Source organism: Ixodes scapularis, unplaced genomic scaffold (assembly GCF_016920785.2).
Source record: "Ixodes scapularis isolate PalLabHiFi unplaced genomic scaffold, ASM1692078v2 PGA_scaffold2__306_contigs__length_199485367, whole genome shotgun sequence".
In the NCBI taxonomy this organism is placed as follows: Eukaryota; Metazoa; Arthropoda; class Arachnida; order Ixodida; family Ixodidae; genus Ixodes; species Ixodes scapularis.
Window position 1 is genome coordinate 103772559 of NW_024609857.1, and position 27711 is coordinate 103800269.

A 27711-nucleotide genomic window follows, 5' to 3' on the forward strand; every position below is an offset into this window, starting at 1 on the left:
CAGAAACAAAGGACGCAGAGAGAAGAGCAAGAAGCGGGTCTCGCGAATAAGGCTGCGACCGAAAAGAAAATAAGGCTCCATAAGCAGCAAAAGGGACGTTCGAGAAAACGCTCGCCAGAAACGCCCGCAGCTGTCGCTGCCCCGACGCACTCGCCTTCGGCATGCAAAATCAAAAGGGTTCCTTTCACTGGAAACCATGAAACGTCGCAACTAAACTTATGAGCCAAAGCGAAACAAAAACGCTTACGCGCCCGTGAAGAAGGCGGAGGGATTTTAAACAAAGATATCCCCGGTTGAGAGGGTAGGTAAGGATGGGGGCGTTCCCACCGCGACCGGCGCACAAGAAGGGGCAGAAATGGCCGCACACTCTTCAGCCAATCCCGGTCGGAATCCGTTTTAGAAAGGAGAAGGACCTGACATGGAAGAAGCAACTTTTCAACAACGGGCCCGAGTTGGTTTTTTGTTTGGTTTCGTTTCTCTTTGTGACGCTTTTTCTTACGCTATTTTTTTTTTTTATCGGTTCTGTTCTGAATTTGCTTTCCATTCCCCCCAAAAAATAATAAAGAATCTTGAAGGGGGACAGCCAAGCTGGCATGCCCTTCTCCGCCTCCAGTGTCGGCCATCCTTCCTGGCTTCCGGAGGCATCGGTGGCGTCCCGAGGCGCCGCTGTGCCCGCGCATCCATCACGCGAACCCCGGCCGAATCCTCCGGTGAGGATCTGCTTCGCCTCCCGGCGCTCGTCGCTCTGCCGCTTCGCTGCCGAGCGACGCAGTCGGGCAGCCCTCTCGCGTGCACCCCACTGCAGCGTCTTCCTTGGGACCCTGCTTACCTCCGCATTCCTGCCGTTCTCACCGCTGTCCCTCTCTCCCGAACCTTTCACTCTCGCAGCACGTACACACGGCCGTCCGTCGTGACGCCGTCGTCGTGCCGACCTCCGCCGGCAGACGAGAACCTCGCGTGCGGCGGGGCGGTCGAGACGGACGCAGCAGCGCAGACCGACGCACGCATCGCGTGCCTCGGTCCACTGAGCGAGACGCGCCTTCTTCCACGTTTCGGGAGGATCTCGGCTCCAACAATTCGGTAGCGGCGGACAAAGATCGCCCGCCGTAAGAAGAGTTGCGCGCACGCAGAGAAAACAGCTCCATCCTCCGCGAAAAAATAAAACTCGCACAGTGCAAGAGGTCAACGACCAGTCTCCTATTGTATCTCGTACGAGCGCTACAGGATATGACGCCATCCGACTCGCGATGTACCACAGCTCATCCTCGTGGTCAGAAAACTCTGCCCCGGCGAGCCTAGACCTGGCGATCTAACTCGAGGTACCACCAGACATGCACAGGTTAGCCCAAAAAGTAACTATACCGTTACTCCCTCAAAAAGAACTAAATAGTTACTCGTTACCGATGCTAAAAAGGAACGCGTTACTTTACCTCTAACGTAACGAGTCACCTTTCTCGTTACTCTGACACAACTGTTTTTGTTTTATGGTTTATTGCTTTCCTTTTCAGTACTCGTTGCACTTAAACAGTAGCTGCCTCTCAAAGTTTTCATTAGTTATCTTTCCCCGCTTCATTGAGAATACACCTTCGGCGACACTGAAGAGTCGTTCTATGAAGCGCTCGAAGGAAAGCGTGTGTTGTGCTCCAAGAGGAGCTGGTGAATCTGTAATTTCCCCCCGTGTTTTCCTCTTTCTGCTTCTAAAGTTCCAAGTTGACAATGGATTCTGTCCCTCCCCGCCATGGCAACCCCCGAGTTTACATTCGGTCTGTACACGATTCTAGATGGTTCAACCAAATATAAGAAAGGATACAAAATATCCTTTGTTATACCCGGTGATTTTTTTTTTTTTTTTTTTTAAATTCGAGCAGATTTATTACAAGAAATTCGTAAAGATGAACTAATACGGTTAGTGCAGGTGAGGTATACGGCAAGGGGGACATTATGTGGGTGGCTAATGTTTGCGATAAGTCGGCTAATTAATTAAAATTCGTTAATTAACTTTTTAATTAGTGAAAATAAACATATGGTTCCAATTACATACTTAAAGAGCGTTATTAAAAGCCACTCAATGAACTCTTTTAAAAACGACTTAAGCTCGCGGGAAACTCGGGGGCGCGCCAAAGTTACCACTCGTGAACCAGGCGCAAAGCTAGCAGCGGCAAAACGCGGATGATTAGATCACTATCGCGTTCCGTCACTGCCGTAAACTCACCAGCACAAACCGCATTAGTGCATCTATTACGGACTTTTTTGTAATTAATCTGTTCGAATTAAAAAAAAAATCACCCTGTATGATTATTTTTTTGAGTATAAAAAGAGTAATCGAGCGTTTGAGTACAAGTACTAGGGCGTCACGCTAACTGGCAATGTAAGCTCGACGAAACATATTGATATAATATGCTCTAAGGCAGTGGTTCTCAACCATCGATGTTTCGCGGACCCTTTGTGGATCGGCGGAGGTGATGGAGGACCCCGTTCGTGGTGAGAGGAGAGGAAAGGTATAGGTTAAATATAATAATGATTTAATTAATGGATATAACTAAGCTGCAGTGTGAATTAGACCTCACTTATTCACATACACACCAGAAAACTCGCCCGAAAACTGAAACATTTCGTCTTAAACTGAAAAAAGACAACTTTTATTGCCGGGCTTGACTGATGAGGCAGGGCTTCGCGGACCCCTAGATTGCTCTCGCGGACCCCAAAAGGTCCGCGGACCCCCGTTTGAGAACCACTGCTCTAAGGCATTACGGCGCCTAGAATACCCGATGAGAACGCTCAGGCCTGCTTCTAAACAAAGTCGTTAGCGTACAGTGCATTAGTTCGACCCCTTCTCAAATGCTGTTTTGTCGTTTGGCATGCGCACATATGATAGGTGACCTAAATAAACTGGAAGTCGCCCAGAGACGTGCAGTACGTTTCATTCGTAATCAGTATGGTCGTGGTTTTTCCCCATCATTTGAAAGGGAACAACCAAGCCTTCAGCTGCTCTGGTCTAGGCGAGTCGCAGACCGCTGAAAAATGTTCTATCAGATTGTAAGAAATAATTATTGCATCCCTTTTTCCCGTTAGTTGTCATTTAAAGAATCACGTTCGAGTAGAAGTTGCCATCACCTCAACATTGTCCCATACTTCTGTTCACTGAACCGTTTTAGATACTTTTTTTTTTTTCTTTCCCCGACTGTTTTGAATTTTGGAATAAACTCCCGGGAAGTGTTAGAGAGCTCGAGCTGGGAAACTTTGTTTGTAAGATTAACGGCATATTGTGAAATATGTTCGATGCTTCTGTTGTGCTGGTACCAATGCTGTTGAAATAATGCTTTTATCCCGTTGTATGTGTTTGTGTGAGCAGAGGCCCCATCTACCTCACTGTTTGTACTGAGGACGATAGTGCTTTCTGCCCCACCCCTGCTATAAACTCGTAAAAGGGTGGAGGTACTTAAAAATAAAATAAAAATAAAACTTGTTACTAGTAACGCATTACGTACGTGTCTGGGTACCGCCCACGTAAGTCCCTACGGGCACCGAACAAGTCCACAAAGCACGGCCGACTCCTGGCGTTTCACCTGACCACCCCCCCCCCCCCCCCCCCCTTCATTCGATGCGCAAACAAAGTGCAGTGGTCGAAAGAATAGCGGCGAAATTCATCCTGCAACCGCTGGTCGACCACTGGCACTGAACTCGGTGCATGAATGGGTGATTGTGCTATAGTCCCAAACTCGCAAATACCTCACAAGCGCAAGTCCCAAATCGAGGGTAGGTTCACAGCACCAGAGCCGCAGTGAAGCTTCACTGTTCAAACCAGTTAAAGGGAAGCTACGGAGCTTCTTGAAAAAAATGAGTTAGAAGTGAATTCTAGCGTATTTTTACCTTGTGAACCCGAATACCAAAACCATTTGCCGCGCAAGTATTGTTAAACACGAGAAAAACGCGAAAGACAGTCGCTGTCCGTGACGTCATCGACGGATCTTTTGGCTTGCCAAGGCTAGGGAGGCGGGGCTTCAGCCCTATTTTCAAATTGCTCTTATGGCTCTCCGGCGCGTCGCATTGAAATATAATTGTGATATCTGTTATTCTAAAGGCCAAATGAACACAATTCAAGCGTTTTTTCTCAAATGCAGAAGTGCCCCATCTTCCCTTTTTAACGGTTAGCTGGAGCGGAATAGCGAAAGCTGCGACCGGAGTCTCCGCCGGCGTGACGCCAAGCGAAACGTGGCACTGGGTTTCGGGCACTCGGCGTCGTCAGATGGAGGGGGCGGGGAAAGTCGCCCGGGCGGCACTCCCATCCGGGACGGAAAAAAGCGGACGGAAGCGACTCGGAGCCTCTTACTGGCGAGGAGTAGCTCCTCGGCGTCTAACGCGCTCGCCCAGAACCGAGCACCTAATAACCGGATGAAACATACGCGCCTGATTATTAAGAAAAAAAGGAAGAAAAAAGATCCGGGTTAATGCACGACTGCAAGACGGATGTGGGAGGATTACAAATTCCAAAAAGCGCGCATTCCTGACGATAACGCTGGCTTTCTTTCTATGTTCGTTTTATCAGCAATGGCGACACATCTAACGAAAAGCGGTCTTAAATTTGCCCACAGCGGGACCACACACTTAGATGTCTCGAAGGAGAAGGAAAGCTGGCCGACGAAGAGGTATGAAACTTTTCAGAAGTACGTTGTAGGGGGACAGCGTCAGACGGATTGACCGAACACTTGGATGCTTCGTTCCTTAGGAAGTTGGAGGCTCCGAAGCGCCTGCTGCTCTTTTCTCTCCGTACAACATATCGCGTGCGCGACCGCACGCAAGGCGGCTGTTCCCAGAAAAGCGCGTGGCGCTCACCTTGCGTTCGGTCATGACGTAGAGGTGCTCGCCGTTCTTGTCCAACAGCATGTCCGGGTTGACCGGCTTGCCTTCCTCGATGGCTGCGTCATTGTACTCGAAGGCGCTCGTCACGGACTCCACCACGGCCTGCAACGACAAGAAGCGCAGAGACGGTCAGAAAGAAGGACGCCGCACTCGAATGGGAAATGGCCAGCTGGGATGATTCCAGAGTTGATCGAATCAATGAGGCGGTCAATGTGAAATGCACCACCTTGGGACGGCAGTCCGCGGCAAGCGGGGAATCGACGACTGAGTGGGAGCCGGAAGACTTGTCATAGCAGCAGGCAACCTTTTCTACCTTGGACACGTTTCTACCATGGTCGCCCGCCCCATCACTCCCGTGGTCATCACGATGAGGCACAGGGTCGCAGGTCAATTATTATTATTAATTATTATGATTAAATCGCGTCTTTCGTTTCCAATGAATCTCTAAGACAGAGGAACTTCAGAAATGCCAGAAGCGCCCTACGGCGACTGTCGGATTCGGGGCGTTAGTACCACATCGTGCACCACCTGACGATCTAACAATCTAAGTGTTTCCTCGAAAACAATCGTGCAATACGCCCACAAGGCCCACGAACTACTTTTTCGGGGCATCTCGGAGCGCGTGCAACCACCACTTCCGAGAGGGAGAAAAATAAAGCAACCCGGGGAACAAATGTGTTCTGGATGCACGGAGCGGTCGGCGGAGAAACCAACTGTCAAACGACGTAGAGCGTGACCGTTTTACATCGAGCGCAACGTGCGACCGAAACGGGGCAGCCCGTCTACTCCGATGACGCCGAGCAACCGTCATGCTAGAGAAGCCAAAGGGTCACAGAGTCTTCCCCGAAGCGGGGGCCGAGGCTTTTTTGCGCTCCTACATGTTTCGAACAAGTCGGAACGGCGTCACGTTCGCTCATAAGATACAGGGCGAGTGCGCGTACACTAGGTCGAAAATAAGTTCCGAAACCATGGACTTGGAACACTATACACCTCCAAGTTTCAAAATACCCATTCGAAGACTTAGAACATCGAATAAAATGCCGAAATGTTTACGTTCGAGCTTTTTCCGCCTTTTTCTGCATCTTCTTTTCGTGTAAAGAGCCGTCGAAAGAAGAGCTGGGACAGGGAACTTGAGCGCCAGAGAAATTTTGAAAGTTCAACAAAATAGCTTCATTAAAAAAAAAAAAGAGTTTAAAACATGCACGCTTGTCCATCGCCGTTACAAGTTCCGGCCCATTCGCACAGTACCGTTCGACTACATTTTCTTGCGTTAAGTTGTGAAACAAGGACGAGTCAACGGGACATCCGTAAGTGCTCAACGAGAGAAAATGCACCAGCGGAGTGCACGCAGCGATGCCCAGGTGTAACCAAACGGCGGCCGAAGCCATACGGTTACTCTAAGGTGGAGTAACTGTATACGCCAGCTGTACACTTACTACAGTCGTAGCATATTCAGTTACTATCGAGAGGCCACGCACTCCGACGATCCATTTCGTTTCGCTGAGCACTGTACAAAGGTATCCCTCGAACTGGTTGCTGCGCTTCGTACGAAGCATGGGTGTCCCGGGAACACGGTACTCTAACGTAGTCGAACGTATTGTGTGAATCAGGCACGCAGCCACGATTTTGTTGCCGGGGGGGGGGGGGGCGTCCATGACAAAATTCTGTGTGAGGGGGAGGGGGAAGGAGGTCCCAACAAAATTGAAGTTTTTTTTTTTTTTTTTTTTTTTTTTTTGTTGGGGGGGGGGGGGGGGGAGTTTGGGCTCCATGCCACCCCCTTGGCTACGTGGCCTGATGTGAATGAGCCTTTAACGTCTATTCACACGATGCATCTTGTTGGCGAATCTTGTGCCGCGAAGCTGAGTTTCAGGAAACAGTCTGAACGCGACCGAAAAAGTGGCGCGCCTCCGAAAGAAGTGGCGCGTGTTCCTCACTTCTGGAGCAATTTTTTGCTGAAACCTCACCGAGGCCTGTCAATCACCCGAAGGAGAAACGCGGACGCTGCCAATGGCCGCTCGACTTGGCTGTGACGTCTGATCTTCGAGGCGGAGCAAGCTTTTGGAGGAATCTGATTTTCGGAGCTGATTCCGTATCCAAATCAAAGCCGAAAAAAAAAAAAAAAAAAAAACATGGCGAGCGACAAGCGGAGAAGCGGTGCGTACGGGTCCTACTCGGTTAAAAGTGTGAACGGCGCTTAGCAGTACGGGTTGGTTGCGCGTTGCAGATTCATCAACAGCCGCGACGAGTGCAAGCGCCGCGTATAAATATGATAACTGGGGATAACTTTCGTTATTACCGGGGCAAAAATGTCCGAAATGCTTCGAGATCATCCGCCTGCTCCTTGACGTTCGCGGTCTTTCCGGGGTTTGGTAGGACTAGTAAACCCAGTGAGCCGAATCTGACGAAGTGCGTGGTATTAATAAAATAGACTGTCTCTTCACCCTGTGCGTACTTCATATCATTTTGATGCGAAACGCTTGGTATTCCCGGTGCAGATGACAAGGTTTGGCGAAATTCTCGTGAGTCAATACGTCACAGGTTTCGCGCGTCAAACTTCACTTCTGAACGGGCCGATTTCGCGAAATCTTGGTTTCGGTAAACTGTGGCGCGTTGAAAAGATGCATCGTGTGAATAAGCCTTTACTGTATGTATAGCTCAACGCGGCCCAAAGCCTCGTATTATTCTAATTTCGTTACGTTAGGGGAGCGGTACGCTCCAGTACCGGATAGCGAAGCACAATATCCGATTTCAATATCCGCACAATCCAAGCAAACGGCAGCACAGGCGACACGTGCAACGGCTATCCCTCCGAGAAAGGTGTCTTTCACAGGGCCCGCGGACCTCCCCACACGTCCGTCTCGAGCGAGCCCGGGGCCCGAGACGGCGCTGCGCGAACCCCGCCGCTGTGGCGCCCAAACCGGGGTGTCCGTAATCGGGGATCAATATGCGCCGGCCGGCCGCCGCAGGAAAGGGGGCACACCGGTCACGTCGTCGAGCGGCCGGACCCGCTCCTGCATTAAACATGCTCGGCGGTGCATGACAAGCGACGGGACCGGCCGCCGCGAGGTGCCGACGCCGCTTCTTCCTCCTGGGGGCTGATGGCAGACGCCGGAACTTTCCTTGCCGCGCTGCTTTTGTCTCGGATGGGATCGCGTATTGCATTTTGCTGGAACGATCGTCGGCGCCCGCCAGCGAGGTGCGCATATTACTGCCGTCGTTCTCCGATATCGACGAAACGATTTTGAGTGAACGACGTCTTCGTTTGCTCGTTTTGTACGGGTGACTGTGTACGGTCGACGATCGAAGAGTCGCCCTAGAGCCCGTTGCTGCCGTGCGTGTGTTCCCAATGCATTGTTGACGAAAATGGAATGATGAATAGGCGGAAGAACCTATCTTCCTGGCGTAGGCAAGTCAGAGACGATAACGACCGGCATTAGGTATTAAGAAGAAAATAAACTCGAATATCGATAGAAAATATATACATCAAGTCGGTCTCCTTTAGAGTGCTCACACACGACTACATTTGGTGAACGTCGGTAGTCCGGAAGTGTGGGAATTGCGTGAGCCTCGAGTGACATCGTGAATTGGTATTGAGCGTCGTCACCCCACGCTTCACCCAGCTACAATTCGGTGCCAGATTAGCAGGCATACACAATCATCGTTACACACAGCACCACACCACTGCGATGGTCTCAGTCTCAACAAAAGCAGATGCCTATCTACAGAAAACACCGTATGTATCGTCATAAATGCCAGAAACGTTTGACGAGAGCGCACCAGAGGAACGGTCTCAACGAGGGCAGATACTGTATTCCTATAGAAAAGACCCTCCTTAACTATTTGAGTTTGGACGGAGCATCCCAATGTTAGATAACTTTTCCATAAAGTTACTCCCAATGGAACGTCGCGGTGTCAACTTCGGACCAAACGTCGTTCTCCAAAACAATAACAACGGTGTTCTAATGTAGCGCGAGGCCTCGAAGACGACTAGACTGCCAGATGATGATGACCGTTAGGACGTCAGTGGCGCAGCAGCAGCAACTCCAGACTGCCAGACAAACGTTCACGAAGCCTCTACCAGCTTCGGGAAATCTTGGACAATCCAAAGTACCAGACGACGTGCCAAGAGCGCCGCTCGCTCTCCGTAAACGCGAACGTTACGGGTCGCGTGCAAGAGGACGCTCGAGTTGAAACTTACGCGCAACCAGACACGCGAGCAATAATCGTGCAAGCGTTCACGAACCAAAGCGCGAAAGTACCACGTCCAAGTAAAACAAGCTGGGAATAAAGTTTAAAAAAAAAATCATAAACGCGTCAACTTCCCCGAATAATTCAGAAAGAGGGGTAAAACGAATAAGCGGCAGTGAGTCGCGATCGCAAATGGTGGCGGGCGTTACTAAGAGGCCGTGGCACGTTCGCCCAAAAGGCGTATTCCTCGAGAGGAGAGCGCGAATACGACGACGATGTACCGGGGGCGCGACGGGTGTGGCAGGCGGCCGAGAGCGGGCCCATGACAGGTGGAAACCCCAGGCGCGAGCTTCCCGTGCAATTGCGGGGCATTAGCGGACCGGTTCTTTCCCTTGCCCCAGGGCGCGAGCACGGGCACGCCAGGGGCGGACCACGGTGTGCGTTTGCCCGGCCTTCCGTCTCATGGGCGACGGTGCCGTTCGCGCGTGCCCGCAGCCAGTCATCGCCGCCGATGGATGGCTGCGACTCTCGAGCGCTGCTCACGCGATCGCTCGGCTGCGACGCGGGGAACGGGCGCGCGAAAAAAAAAACACCGAGTCAATCCCCCCCTTTCCCTCTTTTTTTTTTTTTTTTTTCCTTTCCTTTAGGTGACACGTTTGCATTGAGAGAGCCATTTCGTTCTACTTCGAAGGCGGAAAGAAGAACCGAATTAATTACAGAAGGAAAGGATGCGTCTTGGGCGTGTTTCTACTACTTTGTTTTGGGGGAAGCGCGACACGATAAATTAAACGAAATATGAGCAATGTCGAAAGAAAACAAGGAAACATGGACAGCTCATCTTAAAGGTGCCCTGAGGAGGTTTCTGAGATGGCCTAAATATGGCGATAGCTCACTCTGCGGGTCCTTTAAGCATCCTAGAAATCTATAAATCAGAGCGATGCGCGGCCGATTTTCCCATTACAAAAGCAATCAAAGATCGAACACAGCGAGGTCATCCCCGGCCATGAGAGAAGCATTGAACTGTTCCGGCAACCAGGACGAGATGTGACTAATGAAAACGCGACATTTCGTTAAGATTGCAAACGCTGTTACCACCAAATGTGTATGCTTTTGAAGATGACAACAGCGAATAAGAGCAGTCGAAAAATGTTAATTTTCCGCGGAGAGGGAACAGAATACTGCCATAATCGCCTCAAAAACAGCGCACTATACTTGTTTGTTTGTGTTCTTCCGCGGCAGCGATGCGTCCTGTCGTCAGCTCTCAATCGTGAGCTCGCTGAGTTGAATCGTAGTCCGGCTGTATGAGTAAGGAGCCGCGCGCATTCGAGATGTCACTCCATGGTTCCACCGGTCGGATGCGCGAAGATCCTTCGCTTGCTATTGGCTGACTGTGGTCCTGGTTTCAGAACATGCTCCTCCCATCGCCAGAGATGACCTCGGAAACATTGCGATCGGTTTTTTTTTTTTTTTTTTTTTTTTTTTCCAATGGGGGAAATTGACCGCATATCGTCATGATTTACGAATTTCTTGGATGTTAAGAACCAGCAGAGTGCATCATCGCCATATTTAGCCGATCTCAGGGACCTCTTCAGGGCATCTTTAAACAAGGACATTTGGGGAACGGGAGCAGATGTCGAGCAGCGTTCCATCGCGGGCGACGAAGAAACATTAATTGGTACCGCTTCCACAATTTCTCCGATAGCAATCCGCAACGACAGCTCCCCCACCCAGACACACACATTGGTCAGCGTCTGATTCCCTCGATCCGGGAAAAGGAATTGCAACAGTCGCACTTCCGTAGAGCAACATTAGCGCAGCTATCTCCAACGGAGCGCCGGACAGCTTCTTCCCTCCAGCGAAAACAAACAGCGTATCCATCTCCTCGCTACCGCCATCGCAGCCCAGATGAACCAAATAACGCGTGGCGCTCGAACGGGAACAGAGCCCCGTCATTCTCATCTCCCTCTCCTCTTCCCCTCTCGCCCACTTACGAGATATAGTGCAGAGCTCCCGGACTGAACGGAACCGAGGCAGCCAGACCCGATACGGCCGCATCCGTTGCTAGCAGCCACATTCCCGCCATATCGCGTCAAATCGATGGAGGAGGGAGGGGCGGGGTGGGGCTGACCAGCAACAGGGAGCCAGTCGACCGGCGAGGCAGCGGCCCGGGCATTTAGGAAAAGCCAGAGGACCAGCAAGCGAGCGCCCATACAGCCAACGAACCTTCCAGCACGCAGTCTCGCCGCCGTCCGGAGAAGCCTCCTGCCCGAACTCCATCACACACGAACCCGCAGCTCCTTTCAAACCAGATTGATTGATCGGTTTCTCCTCCGCACCGCCCCGGTTCCTCGGTCCCGACTTGTATTCGTGTTTATCGGTTACTTGGTCCTTCGCGGAACAGGCGGCGGCGAGCAGCGATCGAAAGGGGGGGAGTCGGGCTGCGCTGCAGAGCAGCATAAGAACGGGCCTTCGCACTCTCCCGGGCGGCGTGACGGCAAAGACACCTGCGGCGTGCACAGTCATGCAGCGTGTCCGGGAAGTAGCGCAAAGAGACGCCGCGTAGCGGTACGACTCTGGCGGAGGACCGGGGCGGCAGTCAAAGCGGCGAAGCCTGCCCGCAGAAAGGAGGGTCGAGGGGGGAGTACAGATGCGGCCACGATCCATCATCGGTGGCGCATAGTAGCCGCCAATTCCCGCGCCTTTTATCGGACCGATTCCGGGGGCCGATGACATTCTCCAGCCGCGAGTTGGGCAGCACATCTCGCAGATGGGGAAGGCTAGCGCCCCTGGGGATCCCCTGGGGATCGCCTGGTGCAAAGAGAATGGGGCACACGAAGATACGAACGCAAATACGTGTACAAAAATAAAAACAAAGCGCCAAAAAGAAAAATCTTTAAGAGAGGTGGGTGGGGATGAGAGGCAAAGTTCACGGACCCCCGCTATTTTCTTGGCGAACTCAATTTCCAGCAAAGTCCACAATGGATGGAATGTCGTAAGTTCAGTGGATCGGAGGGATGGCCCTCTTCCGCGTAATTAAAAACTACATATACATATATATTTGTTTAAAAAAAAAAAAGCGAAAAATAACGAGGGAATTTATTGCCAGGGATTCGGCATCCAATCTTTAAAGGCCCGACCCGACCCGCCCTTCCCCCCTCCCCCATGGTCCGCCGCGCGAGAATTCCGACGCAACGACTGACAAGGAAAGATAACCAACCAAATACATGCAGTACGTTCACATCTTGCCTAAATACAAGGGTGAGACGAGACGACCTCGCTCGCAGGTATCGTGGCAAAAAGTCTCGACAGCCTCTACGGTATTCCAGAGTCGCAAACCTCGACAAACAAAAGAAAACAGATGCCCTTGTGACGATCACGTACAAAAACAACGAAGGGCATCTGGAGCGCCCAGCGAACGCGTGAGGATTACTTGAGAACGCCAGTCGAAATCTCAGCTTCACGGTACACATTCGCCGGAACAATTCTGGCCAGACTCTCCGCACTTCGGCCGATTCGAACCTGCTATGCAAGGAGATCGACAACCCGCAATAAAATATTCTTGTCAGAAGGCGGTGCCGCTGAAATGTCACAAATACACTACGAATTTCCCTCGCCTAGGTTTTGCACCGCCATGGGTCTAGCAGCACTTCTGCAGCCAATTAAAAAAAAAAATGATAAAAAGAAAATCGATGACCACTTGAAAGGCTGCCTTTTCGCAATATTTTAAAATTGAGAGCCTATTAATGACTGCATGAAAAGTTAAAACCTGCAATTTTGTTCCTAAAATCAATCATACGAAAGGTAATTACATACAAGTTCTACCCGTCACAGGGAAAAATTGATGGCATTTCCAGCGAATGAGGTCTGTCATCCGTGTCGTTTGTACGCCGCCAAACGGGAACATTTAATGAAATTCACCCAATCTGACCTCCCCTACTACGAGTAAATGAGATCGGGGGAACTCATTCGCAGTTGATCTCGCCCTGACTGAGTAATCTCGATGCGGAGATGCAGCGAAAAACAACGCGAAGTTGTAATAAAAAAAGATGAAAACGAAATGTTATTTCACAAAATATTATTACTTTAAAAAATTCCAAAGAGCTACTTTGGTAGCTTAAAACATTAACGACACGAGACACCCCCCCCCCTACTTCCACTTAAATTCGGTTCCCACAAAACTCCCTTCCAAATTTGGTATTCAGAGCCTGAATTCCTGACAACAACCCCGATGTCCCATTTTACTTCAAATTTTAGCCATTAAATCTATATAAAAAAGCGCTATTAAGATCAGTTTATCAGTCTGCTTACTATTGCCCTCGAATATTATTAAGTCATTTTCGACTCATAAACCCAATTTTATTTTTTGAATACGATGCCAAAATAGTTTTCAAAACTGAATTAGCCTAACCACCATCATAGCGTTCAACAAGATAAAAAAAAAAAAAAGAAAAAAAAGGTGCGTGCGGCGCGGTCTTTAGGAGCAATGTCATTCGCGATCGAATGACATTGGATGTAAATGACAAATTTTCCCATGCGACAGGGTTAAATGCAAATATGTTCCAAAAGCTGAGATGCACGATTAAAAACAAATACCTGGACTTGTATAACGATACCAACAATTACGTTTCGCCTCATATGCGGAGATATCATCAGTGCAGCGCTACGGATGAAGAGAAGGACAAAGCAAGCGTGTGGCTGCTGGTAGGGTGTTCTTAGGCTGCACTGATGATGTCTCCCGCATAGGAGACGAAACGTCTACTTATAAAATGTTGGTATTTGTTTTTAAGTGACAGGGTTATTAAACAATAACGGCCATGTACCGATAAGTTACTATCAGCAATTAACAAGTGACATTAATTAAATCAATTGTACGTTCGGTTTAATTATACAATTTATAAACTTTTAAAAAATAAAAATAAATATATAACGAATTTCGGTAATATGAATCCAGACGGCAAGCCTGCTATTAATGTCCGCCGAGTTCTGGCAAATGTGCTATCGTGGTAACGATCAGCACCTTAGATTTTTTAATCAAATTTGTATATCATTTTGCGGTACATAGATACATGTTCATTGCACTATAAACGAGTATATAGATTACCCAGGCCCGCAAAAGCACGTGTGTGCCTCTGGCCTGGACACTGTTGGAATGATTATGACTAGTGTTATTACTCTTACACAAAACAACGTTCCGGAATGCTTCCGGCCTAGAAAAAAGAAAAAAAAAGTTTTCAAACCGTGAAATGTTAGATAAAATCCAAGTTGCATGTTACAAAACCCAACAAGTTACGAACTCTGAAAATTTCACACTTTGAAAACCACAAGATGCAAACACTTACACAGACGGATGTACAAGTTTACTTCCAAATTAAAAAAAAAAAAAAAAAGTGGTTGCGAAATTGTCAATGCATCATTCTCTCAGCTCTTTCTCTCTTAACAATCATAAATAACTGCAAATCCGTACCTTTTTATTGTAGTTTGTGAAAACTCTTGGCAGAACAAAACATGCTATCTTGCTACCCTTTGCTTTTTCGGAGGCTGCTTAAACGTGTATTTGTGGTAATGGTGTACTAATATGGTGCAGATATACAATTTGTCAACTGGCAAGATACGCAGCGACCGCATTTTTAGATCAGTCTCGAGTTCAGGAAATTTAGTTCCACGTGCAATATTTCTTGCTACGCTTGGCAGAATAATTTTTTTTTTGTATAATACGAGCAGGGCCTATAAATCATTATACCGTATCGCAGTATAGACTCCCCCAGTGCCCAATATGTTTTATATCTATACACCAACTCATGTTTACAAACAAACCGGAGCGCCCCTAGCGTATGCCACCGGTGCCGCGCATGCGCGGTGGACGGTGGGCAAGAAGCCCGCCGTCGCCGATAAACAAACCATTGAATAGCGTTGTTTTTGGCGTCAGTGGGAGTCCCCGTGCCCTTTTTCGCGTTGGAATTGTTGATTCTACGTCCTCCTAACAATGTCTGACTACTTGGGCGGCTCCAGCAAAATTAACGAGGCAAAACTTTGAATAAATAATGTGACTTGCGGCGATTCATTTCACGTAGACACCGCAGAATGGGCGCTAAAGCCTGACTCGCACGATGAGATTCTGCTAGCTATTTTCAGTCGCGACGTCGCTCGGGCTGCAAAAGCGTGGACCGTGGATGAGATGGTGGACGTCGATACTGAAAACCGCAAGTAGAATCGGACATTATAAATCGGTGATGGCCACTGGTAACAATGATCAACATTTTCTTGTATCTACTGTTTACACTTTTTATCCCAACCAACCTTCAAGAGTGTTTTGAGGCCTGCACTTAGTTCTTATCGCAATTACCGGGTCAACGTTTGGTTTACGGGCCGCTGTCGTTTGAACGAGCTGACTACAAAAAGCAGACAAGTGTGAAAGAGCAGACGACAGTTCGAACGCTTGCGCAATTGAGTGCGGGTAAGAAGCACCGCGTCCCGCGCCAACAAACCATTGGAATGACACGTTGTCGGCATCTGTGTGAGTCGGCATACTGTTTTTGGCGATAGAATTGTCAATTCTACGTCCTCATAGCAATGTCTTACCACTTTAATCGCCTGAGCGAAATTATCAATGCTCGTTACACCGCTAAACTTTGCGTAAATAATTTGACGTGCGGCGATTCCTTCGCGGTTTCGGCGCAGAATGGACGCCGAAACCATGATGAGATTCTTCTAGATATTTTCGGTCGTGACGTCGCTCGTGCTGCAAAAGTGTAGAAGGTAGCGGCGATGATCGACGTCGATACTGAAATTCGAAAGCGGGAACAGACCAAGCGTAACAAGTCGGTGATGGCCACTGGTACCAATGATCAATATCTGGTATCTACTCTTTACACCGAGCGTGCATAAGTCTTTTGAGGCCTGCAATTACTTCTTATTGCAATCACCGGGTCAAAGTTTGGTCTACGGGCCGCTTTTGTTTGAACGAGCAGACGACAAAAAGGAGGCTCGAAAGAGCAGACAAAAGTTCGAACGATCATGCGGCCGTGTGAATTCGAAGACGCATTAAAACCCGCGGGTGGCCCGGACAACTTGGCGGTTTTCTCTCGTTCATGTTGGAAGAAAACAAATACATCTACCGACCACAAAGTGTTGCCCGCACAAGCAATCGCAGTTCGACAGCGTCTGGTTTACCCTTTTCACGGCTACTATCTACGTACTCGGACGAACGGAGCGGGAAGAAACACATGAAAACTGATCTTCAAACCTCTCCGGACTTTTTTGGTACAGTCCCCGTCGCAGCATTTTGGTGAGAACGCAGGTTTTTTGTCTGCTTTCTCCGAAAAGAACACAAGAATGCATGTCTCGCTCGGCGACTTCTGCCCACCGCCCCAGACCGGAAGTGCGACCGACGCGCCACCACCGCGGCGTGACGTAGGAGAGTTGAGTTCGTGTATAGCACGGGCATCATTCAGAAAACGAAGGCGGTATATTTCATTTCAAATACCTTTCATCGCACCGCAAGCGTGAGCTCAAACTTTCATCGCACCGCAAGCGTGAGCTCAATGAAAACTAGCCTATTGTTGCCTAACCTCAATTTACGTCGTAAAATAGCTCGCTTATGTCTTTTTCATAAGATATACCATACTAAGTCATTACTTCACAACCGACTGCTGAATCAACCTTCTTATATTTCACCTCGCATTGATCATATGTATAAAGTGGACATTCTAAAATGCAACACTAATGCATTCCAAGAGTCATTCATTCCGAAAACTTCAGTGGATTGGAACCACCTTCCCGCATCTATCGCAACAATTGTTCCTGACCATTTATTTAGGACTGCCATAAATAATCTATACTGCTCAGATTGAGCTGCGAAGTGTACTACTGCCACTAACCCCCCCTCCCCTCTGTAATGCCAATGGCCTTGAGGGTATTTTAAATAAATAAATAAATAAATAAATATAAGCAATCCCTTTCACGATTCGTAAATTCTCTTACCTACCAAACAATTACGAGGCGGTCCACGCACCGGCGTAACCAACTACGGCGCAAACGGAGACACGCACGTCTGAGAAGCGAGAGAGCACAGTCCTGCGCAGAGTTACAACTTGCTCGAATAATTGCGATCCGGTACTCCAGCCAGTAACGCAACGATACTGTGCGGGTAACTTAAACGTCTACAGCTTAGCGCACAATCTAGTCGGCTCTCGAGATCGAGTATACATGATTCCGGACAAAGGGTACGCATTGCTGCTTTGTTGCTTCGCCCCGAAACGGCAGCAAACTGAGAGTGCGCAATAAGGAAATGCCAGACAGGCGCAGAAGCTGAGGAGAACCAAGCAACAGCGGCATTCCCCGACAAGAAAGATGCGCCGCGCGCGGTATTACAAGCACAGAAACAACGCTAGGGCAACGCCCCCCCCCCCCCCCCCCCCACACACACACACACACACACACGCGCACGCACGGACGGACGCGAGCAAAATAGGCTCGAACCTAATCACACGCGAATTCAGATGTATTAATATACTCGAGTCTATGCTTCCGGCAAGACGTCTTCATTGTTCTCCGGCGAGGGCTTGAACGAGAAGACGGAAGGAGCATCGGCCGGCAATGCACGCATCCTTTCAATTCCGCTAGACGGCCTGGCATAGGAGAATGATCGGGTTACTGTATAGAGAGTATCATTATATATCCTTTAAAGTTATCCTTGATCGATACGTGTCTAAGCATCCATCCCATCCCCCCATCTCCCCCTCCCCTCCCTCCCCCTTCCCCTTCCCCCCCCCCCCCCCCCCCCCCCCCCCCAGAAAAAAAGAAAAGATGATAGGCCGGAAGAGTTTTCTCAAATATAGGTCCCGCCATGTAGTTTAAACTTTCACGCAAGAAGAGCAGTCAAAAGAAATAAGCACTTCGCTCTGAGAAATTATTACGAGGGAAAGAGAGTGCATGCACGCCGTTCAACACAGGTCAGAAGCGCTTAGTCGGGTTTCTGAAGAAGCAATTTCGTTCCTACGCAACGTCCTTGTTTACCGCAATCCCCTCGCAGATAGCTACTTCTTGGGGCCCTAAATGAGCTTGTTGGATCACCCGCTTCGCCACTAAATTGTACCAATGAATCTGGTCGTTGATTGTGGTCCGCGAACACGTATACGAGCGGAACCCATAATAAATCGCATAACCTAAGCCTCGAAAAATCCCAGACGAGACGCGTAAGTTTAAGCCATTCTTCGTTTGCTGCAAACTGGTTTCAGACGGATCGATTTCAGCCGAAGCTCTGACGCAGCAACAAACGCAGCTTACCACGTATCCACAAGCCGCGCTACTCTTCTCGCTATACTTCGTTTCAGACTGGGTCTTTCCCGTTTATGAATGGCGGCTGCGCCTGGACTTAAAGGGGTACTCCACCGATTTTTTGAGCTACCTCAACTAACTATATTTTCTGACTCCCCGGCCTTTACTCTCTCCGGTATGCTATTTAGAATCGCGAAATTCATAATAGTTATTGCAAAATGGGCAAATGAAAATGATGCAAAAACCAACATTCAAATATACGCGCGCTTTTCAGGGCCGTGACGTCAGTGGCAGGCAGGCTTGCCAGTCGAGTAAGCAGCCAAAAAATAGAATATGCCAATCATTTGTTCCGTGCTGGAGCGCGGGTACTGCAGCGAGCTTCCCAAGCATTCATTTGACACCATGAAACTGCTTCGAATCAGTTTAAAACAAAATCTACAGCCCAAAGAGTGAACCCCTGCCTTCCACTGACGTCACTTTTTCATTGTTGCCAGTAGAGACTTCGAGCTTGAAAAACACGGTGAGGACCAAAACTGTAAATTCAATAACTTCGCGAAAAAACAATATTTTGACCTAATATTTGGGATACTATTTTTGCGATGTTTGTTGGTTAGTTTAACAAAATTTCAAGCAAATCGGAGACAATGAAAAAATCGGTGGAGTAGCCCTTTAAAGGTGCCCTGAGGAGCTTTCTGAGAACGCCTAAATATGGCGGAACTCACTCTGCGGGCTCAAAGAATCCTAGAAATCCATAAATAATAACGACGCGCGGCCGGTTTTACTATTAAAAAAAAAAGCAATCGAAGATCGAAATTGTCTCCGGCGATGGGAAGAGCATTGTTCCGGCAGCCAGGACATGTGATCAATGAAAACGCGACATTTCGTTGAGATTGCGAAGTCGGTTATTACAAAATGTTTATGCTTCTGGAGATGATAGAAGCAACTACATAGAGTAGTCAAAAAATGGTAATTTTTCGCGGAGAGGGAACGTAATGCTGCAATAATCGTCTCGAAAACAACGAACTATCTTGTTCTTGTTTTCGCGGGAGTGATTGTGTCCGGTCGTCAGCTCTCAAGCGCTCGAGCTCGCTGGGTTGAATTCAGGGCTGCATGGGCAACGACGAGCCGCGCGCATTCGAGATGTCACTCAGCGGTTCCACCGGTTGGAGGCGCGACGCAGACGGCGCTGCGAAAAGGGACTCATTTTGGGTAGTACAAACGTAGGCGTCTCAAACTGTCACGTCTGGAAGCCTGCCTACCCTGGTGCGTAACGCAATCACGAGGAAAATACACACAAAAAAAGCAAAAAAAAAAAAAAAAAAAAAAAAATATTTTACGCAGTTGTGGTTAAGGCTACAGGTTAAGGCTAAGATGCTATGAGCGGGAGCCACGGTGGCGTAAGTCAGAAGACGCCGTTTCCCGCGTCCCAAAAAAAAGAAGAGAAAGACCTTGGACGACTCTTAAGCATTTTCCTACCTTGCGGAAAATGGTTTCGTTGGTCGGTCTTTAAGAGTGGAACGCGATAGCGTTATCGGGCCCCCCGTTCGCATCTCCTTCTCATTCGCTTCTCGGGCTCTTCCTGCCAGTGAGCAGGAAGTGCGGCGGACACGGCGCAGTCAGTAGCGTGTCTGGCTCGCAAACGAGGGGTCGTGGGTTTAATCCCGACTAAAATTGCTAAAATTCTTCTTTAAGGCAAATGATTTACTTTATAAAGTGAAATCGCGAGCTTTAATTCTCGTTACATGTCATGTATTTTTTAATGACTTTCATTCCACGCGTGACGTCACGTTTCACTTGAACGTTGTGCGTCGTTTGAAATTCCCGCGCGAGGGCATGTGGCTGTGACGTCACGACCCTATCGACGAATCAAGATTTTACCGTGAACACGACGCCGGCTTTTCTGCGACACGAGCTACTCTGACGTCACCAGACAGAAATATAGAAGACGCGTACCTTAGTGATAGGGGCACGAATCCCGGACTTTCGACTGTTCTTCGGTGTTAGACCTAGTCGATTTCAAAAGTCCAAATGTGTTTTATTTTATATTTTATCCTTCAGCCCTACAAAAAAAAAAAAAAAAAGCTTAGCAAGTGCGTTACAAGTATTGCGAGGCGCAATCAGGTGAGTTTGTACTACCCAAAGAGAGGGCGCCAGGGTTTCTTCAAAGCTTCAGCGCAGGATGCTCGAGGCGATCTGGGAGAAATCGCGCGGCTTGTCGTCTTGCCGCGCAACTATTAACGATCGCTGACGGCTCGAAGCCCGATGCGCGCTGCATCGCAGCAAAGACAGGCTGTTCCCTCCAGACACGATGACAGAACTATCTGCATACTCAAGCACGCTCGAAGCACGCTTCCTACATGCACGTGTACGCTGCGAACGTCTTCGGTGATTCCAAACGCCGACCGAGGTGAGCCTCCGTGCCCTCCTTGAGGATCCGGGCTCAGACGTATCCGTTCGCTCCGACGCCACCGCCCGGCCGATGCCCGTCGGTCATGTCGGAACAATACTCGTTAGCATTAAAATCGCGAGCGCGTCCCAAAAGCGCGATCTATTTCAATTAGGGGACTCTGATGCGAGTCATCGATCGCGCTGCTCCCAGATAACTGACGCGTCCGCGTAATGGGCTATGCAAATCGTTTCCTTCATTTTGTTCGTCTTCGTTGCCTCGCATTTTCTTTTTCTTTTTTTTTATCCCCCGTCGAGCCAATTTTTCGGCAGACTGAACTTTTTTTTATGATTATTATGAAAACAGTCCATCTGGATTTGGTCTTTTCTGGAAGTCGTTTGGGTAATGAACTCCGTTTCCACGATCTTGGGAACGTCGTCATCAAAACGACACGCACCAACGGCGTTTTGGTTTACTTATTTATACTTGCATTAGTGCCGTGATTTAGCGAGATGATAAACAAGTAGGACTTACGAAGTCACTACTTCGCGGTACTACTCATCTCTTTTCTTACACACCATAAACAAACCAAAACTAAAAGGAAATAAAACAAAAAAGCAGTCCTGTTGAAAAAAAGAAAAGACAGCAACGAACTGGGACGTTCGGCCATACAGCGTGATCTCCGAAATATGGCGCCTTTACGTGGCATGTCCGTGACGTCATCGGTCATTCGAACTCCTTCCTATAGTCTATCTTGCTGAGGGAAACAAATTCTACGGTGCGAATATCAGTTTCAGAAGTTACGCGCTCAGTAAAAAAGGCCACGATAATGACGGTTGACATGACGTCAGTGCAAGTCACGCATTCGAATCGCTCTTTGAGGAGAGGAGGGCCTTGGGCACTCGCACTCAGATAGTGTCCCACTTTTAAAGCAAAGCCCATGCCTAAAGGACTCGGGGCAACAAAAAAACAAAAGATACATTTTCTCGTCCCTTTCGTTGCCGCAGCAATGACACGGTAGAGAAGACTCATCACAGCACGATCGGCGAAGCCACCCCATCCAACTGCAGCACTCACGAGATGTACGATGTCCGTATTATACGATATACGTGCTGCCGCCCCACGCCCAACTCCGAATAAAGAAAAATCCAGAGCAGGCGTTACGTCTGACGCGCAGTGCCTACCATACTGCCGCGCAAAAAGAGTCCGTCGAAACAAAGCGAGATAAGAAAACAAGGTAAGTGCAAAGCAAGCGAGGAGGGCCTCACACTACGACTACAGCGTACGCCTCAGCGCTTTCCGCAATTCGCCGGCGTCGGACAATCTTCTTCGGCGGCGATGCGACGCCAACTCAGCAGCAGTCCTCGGCTCATTACGACGAGAGGAAAAAACGCCACGACCAGGAGGAACGCACGCGGGCAGGACGGGAGAAGCGAGAGAGCCTCCCATGTAACGGAGGAAAGCCCCGTGTAAAAGATGCCCGCTGTAGGAAGAGAGGGGGAGACTTTGGTCACAAAGGAGAATTTGCTCCCGAAAGCGAAACGTGCTCGGGTTTGTCGAGTGAGACGAGGAGGCGCCGATGCGAAGCGGACACGCCACCACCGGCAGCCGCCGTAGAGAAGGAAGCGAAACGAATTCGTACGCACGCGGCGACTTTCCCGACAGCGAGCACACAATGTGGGGGCTTTTTCTTTCCTCGTCTTCCCATCTTCCCCAATCTGCCTTTCGTGTTGACACTGGCGACTCCCCAATCTGTCGCTAAGCCCCCCTCTGCTCTTCTTCGCTGGCTGCGTCGCCCGTCCCATATATACCACCGCTGCCGCCGCTCACCCTTCTCGCTCATCGATTTCGTTCTCGGCTAATCCCGCGCTTTTCCATTCCATCTCGGAGTATACGGGAAGAAGAAAAAAAATCGTTTCCCCTCTTTTCATTTTTGTACCTCTTTCTCGATTTCACCGTATTCTTAAATCGCCTCTTTTTTGTATTTGCACGTTTTCAATCAGTCGAAACACTTCGTCGCGACGTTTATGTTATCGCGGACGAGCTTTTCTTTTCCTTATGTCAACGTTAGCTTTTCGTTTACGACGTTGACAAAACAGTACGAGATTATCTTTCCCGCTTATTTTCCACCGAAAAACTAAAAATGAAAATGGCACGAACGTTCTTCTCCCCCGCCTTCTTCACCAATCCGTCCAAGCAAAGAAAGATTGACACATAAAAAAAATTAAAAAAAAAGGGGGGGGGGGCTCGTTTGTTATTTCCTATGACATCCCCCAATTAATTCGAGCTGGGACTCGTGCGCAGGCCTTAAATGGTTTCGTTGCGATGATATTTTAACTTCATCGTCAATCTTCTTGTTTTTAATATAGCGAGAAATTAAAAACGAAAGCGTGCAAGGCAGATATAACCTGTTTCGTTCGTGAGCTCGCCCGCCTCTTCTTCGAAGTTCATTTATTCTCGCGTGTGAATTCTAATTGTGCTTCTGAGAGGTAATAACGCGATCGCGCTCGATCGATGCACCTGTCCCAATTAATGACAAATTAATCGCGAGAACCCCTGTCACTATATGATGAAAGGTACACCCAGAACATACCACGAGGTATGACCTCTTTCTGTTCGCCCCAGGTTTAGGCCTACGGTGCGAGTTCGCCGTTTTCGGTCTTACCCCGAAAATAGCGTTGAAGGTTTGCTGGTAACAAAATTGGGTACTTTGGCAGTTTTAGGAAATCGTTTTCGCATTAGGAACACGCATCTGAAAAAATGTTTTGAAGTGGCAACACGAGCTCCCATAACAATACCGTTCCAGAAAACCTGAAACCCCACAATATCTGGTTTGGTGTGATGACAGATAGATGTAAGTCTCAGATCAATTCGGATCAGATCCGATCACGATAGGGTTTGTAAGCCCTATCGCGTTTTCAAAAGGTTCTCTCACATTTTAGCTTTTCAAAATAATACGATAAGGTCCAGCAGATAGTACGAACTTTTTTATGCGTTTCCTTTCCCGCAGGGCACGTGGAGGGCCTAGCACGAACCGAAAACAGGAACGGAACCGTTACTCTTAGCCGAACCGGAACTGAACCGAACCGCAATCTTCGCCGCAATCTTGGAACTGAACCGAAAAAAAAAATATATATATATATAACGGTAAGCGGTTCGAAACGGTTCACGGTATTTTTTTTTTTTTTAATATCACAAAATATTTGATAATAAAAAAATTGGCAGTTGTATTTTTATGTATTGATCAAATCGTAATATACAGAATTGCAGTGTATGAGTGAATGAAAAATTTCGGGTTTTCGCGACACTTTTGTATTGGCACTATGATAGGTCATGTGTCACGTGGTCGCGTGACGTCATGGTTTCAAAACATGCTGTCAACTCAAGTAATGTCACATCATGCGGCCCCGTGACGTCGTTACGTGATCCACTGTGTCATGTAGATTTAAATTGAGAACGCCGCTAAATTTCTTAGCCTTGTTGACACCATGAGGTCACATGACATCACGACTTCTCACAACGAGTCACGTGACACCGTGACGTACTCGACTATCATGAGTTCGAGTCGAGTGCTCGGTATCATAACAATCAGCATCGCCAAACATTTGGGTAATGGCTCGTCTTCAATTAAAAATGAGAATAGCCGATAACAATGACCTAAGCTCAGCCCGTGCTCTATGCAGGGGTGGCCAGGCTGACCCGGCCTAAAAGCCGTAGACAGACCACTAAACTTTCAAGAACTGCCTAAAAACTGGACAGCAGAAAAAAAAAAAAAGGGGGGGGGGGCAAACTTTTGTTTAGAGCAATAAAGGAAACTTTAACTACTTTAGATCTATCCGAGTTCAAAGCAGTCCAACTGTACGCAGGGTAGCAGTAGCAACCTGTCTTTCAATCTGAAACGCGTTCCATTCTGTCTTTCTGTAGAAGTGCTCATGTGACCGGGAGGGAGGCGGAGGGGTTAGGTTTACTAGGGAGCCGCGAGACGCACTTTAACACGCAAAGAGCCGCATGAGGCTCGCGAGCCGCAGGCAGCTTGGCCACCCCCTGCTCGTAGCTTTGCCAACCCCAGCGCATGACTATGACGAACACTGACAGTATATGAATAGCGTGAGACCACGTGGCCCCTTTTAATTGCGAGTTGAGAAGGGAAAAGCAGCTTCTTTCCTTTATTTTTTCTACGTCTGCCATTTCGTGGAGAGTAAACTAATGGGTGTTTTGCAAGTTATCAACGTCAGGGATTAGTTCTTAACGGTATTTAGTGAAAGTACAAAAAGGTTTACACGACTAATTTTACGTGTACATTGAGGCACCGAAACATGTTTTCGTTATTGCTGAATCGCGTCAGAAAATTGTCCCTGAGAATAGAAGCATCGAAAGGACTAAATGTGTCTTATTCCTTCGTTACATAAAGCTACAAGTGTGCACAGGAAAGATAGCTGAAAAGAAAGATCTCAGTGGCACGCACCTCCTTTTAAAGTTCTATAGCGAAGAATTTTTTTTTGGCTCTCCATTTTTAGGTTTCTTTTCACACCTTTTACGACGTGCGGTGGATGAAGTTCGATTTCAAAATCGTTTCATGGCCCCTTTAATGATAGCACCGGGCACTTGACGCACCGGACAACTAGTTCCAATTAGGAACCTGCGAGTGTCGTATGCGTTAGGAAAGAAAGTCCGCCCGTAACCGCGCCTACATCCCAACGTCCCGAGATTCCTCCGCAAGCCATGCGCGGTTCAACGCCCACGAAACGCGGTCTAAGAATTTCGCGGGTTCATATATTACGTTTAGCCCACGGCGTCGAAAGCACACTACCTCCCACACAAGCGTTCACGCGCAGATGTATAAATATAAAAGAAGTGTGGTGGGAAGGAAAGAGCAGCTCGGTCTCTGTCAGGCTGGCCGAGTGGCCACTCCCGGGTCGTATGTTCTTGTCGCCGGTACACTTCTGCCCCCCCCCCCCCCCCCCCCCCCCCCCCTGGACTCCCCATAAATCTAATTCGCTCGCCGACGCGCCAAAAACGACGGCTCCGAGGGCGTCGGTTATTATTTACGTCGGCCTCCATATTTCAGAACCCCTTTCTCCTCATTTGTTTTCTTTTTTTCCTTCCCCTTTCCGTTTCTAGCGGTGCGCTTATTTCGGGAGGAGACAGCAGCAGCCTGCAGGCGGCCAATCACCGGCTGGCTCCAGCGCCCTCTTTTCCTTTTCCTCCCGAGGTGCCTCGGGGCGGAAGTGACAAGTGCCGCGGCTGCACAGGGTTGACAACCGTTTACTTCCTACTTCCGCTCGACTTCCGTCCCTTCTTTGCAGCGCTCCGCCAATTGGGGAAGAGAAAGAAGAAGCAGACCGAGGAAGTGGAGCGTGGACACGACGAAAAGAGCAAAGCGCCGCAAAGTTACACGGGGAATTAACGACTCGCTCGTACACGTCGCACGAATGGGCGCAAGAGAGCTCCAGTCACAACCCGAGAAAAAGGGATAGAAAATCGGACGCCTCTCCGTTCATACCAGAGGCAGGCCTCGTTGGGGACGCCATCCCACTTAATTCTAGTATTATCCGTTTCGTGCCTCACCAAAACATTACTTTTTTTTTTTTTTTTTGTTCTAGGGATTTCTATTAACGTTGCCAGTGAAGAGATAGAACCCGTCCGCTAGCTTCGAAGAAGAATAATTCGAAATATTTCATTCCAGAGACACTTTCCGCACCACGTCTGCGAACTTTTTACACACACTGTTCTTCTCCAAACAATTTTTTTTTTTCATCATCTAAACTTTTACGACATAGAAGACGGCCCAGAACTTCCTTAAGGCTCACTCCAGCGAACTGAAATGCCAGCGGTTCCGTCGAGCGAAAGTCGGCACTTCCGGACGCAGTCTTCGCCAAACTTGGCGGCTCTCTACCGTAGTCCGAGCTGTCGACGCCGGTACAGGCCCGGCCCAACCCCGAGCGCCCGCATCTGCCAGTCGTTTGGAGCGAGGCCAGATCGAAGAATATCGGCAGACGGGAATCGAAAGACCCGTATGCCAGTGGACGCCTCGCCCGCACGCCGCCGTTCCCCCCTCGAGATTCGGGATGGCCCGCCATCCATCACTATGCTCGGGCTCCGTCTTCGTTAGCGAGTTGCCGGATACCAAGAAGGAATCGAAGCAGACGCAAAGAGTGCGGGAGGAACGCGGTTTCCCCCGTCCCGGGAAGCAGCTCTTTTTCTTCTTTCCCTCTCCCGATAACTGGCTCAATGAAAAGGAAGGAGCGAGGTGATCACCCTCCGGATTTCTATCATCTACCGCACCCGAAAGTGCACGAGGCGTTAACCGAGACGACATCGAGGAGCCGCGTTCGAACTCAGGGATGGCTCAGACATTTGGGTTTGATCGTGACCGATGCGTTGCGATTTTTCGCATTCGAGTGCGATGCGATACGCTGAGCGGATCTCGGTTGTCATAGCAACCCCCTCGCATTAAGCGGTCCTGAGCGGTAGTAGGGAGTTTAATTAATAGATTGATGTTTATTTTTGCAACAAGTAACACGTAGATTGTGCCCACAGCTCCGATAACGGTACCCGATACACCTCCGACGGCTTTGCGCGTGCGTCGTATCGTTATAAATATCGGAAATATCGAAACGAACGACTAAAACTCCCCAATAAAGTAGTCGGTCACATCGCAATCGCCAATGCTCGAGCCAGCTTGAGCTTACTGATATTTTGAACCCACAGCGAAAGTGTCACTCGTGAAATGATCGTCCGCTTCCATGAAAGTCCACGATAACACAATATGATCTCCACTCAGAAGAAGAAAATTGGAAATAATATGTGCGCAGCTGTAAATCATAACTCCCAGTTGTTTCTTGTGACAGTGGTTAGCGGAGTTGTTTAGCTACGCGTCACCGAATAGCCTCACTCGTTAAGGCCTTAAGAAAACGATACAACAATAAAATAATCGATGCTTTTAGTAGTGAACCATTTCTCGCTGTCTACGAAAATAAATTGTCGAGTAAAACCGCCGG

At 48.8% G+C, this 27711-nt stretch overlaps 1 protein-coding gene across 2 annotated transcripts in view; it reads right to left on the reverse strand.

Annotated features, from left to right (window-relative positions):
• Positions 1 to 27711, reverse strand: part of LOC8031211 (plexin-A2) — a 178517-nt gene that overhangs the window by 49448 nt on the left and 101358 nt on the right. For both annotated transcript variants that reach the window (XM_040222894.3, XM_040222893.3), the window contains exon 7: positions 4834 to 4962. In XM_040222894.3, the coding sequence (XP_040078828.1) occupies positions 4834 to 4962 (129 nt within the window). The remainder of the gene's footprint in view (positions 1 to 4833; positions 4963 to 27711) is intronic.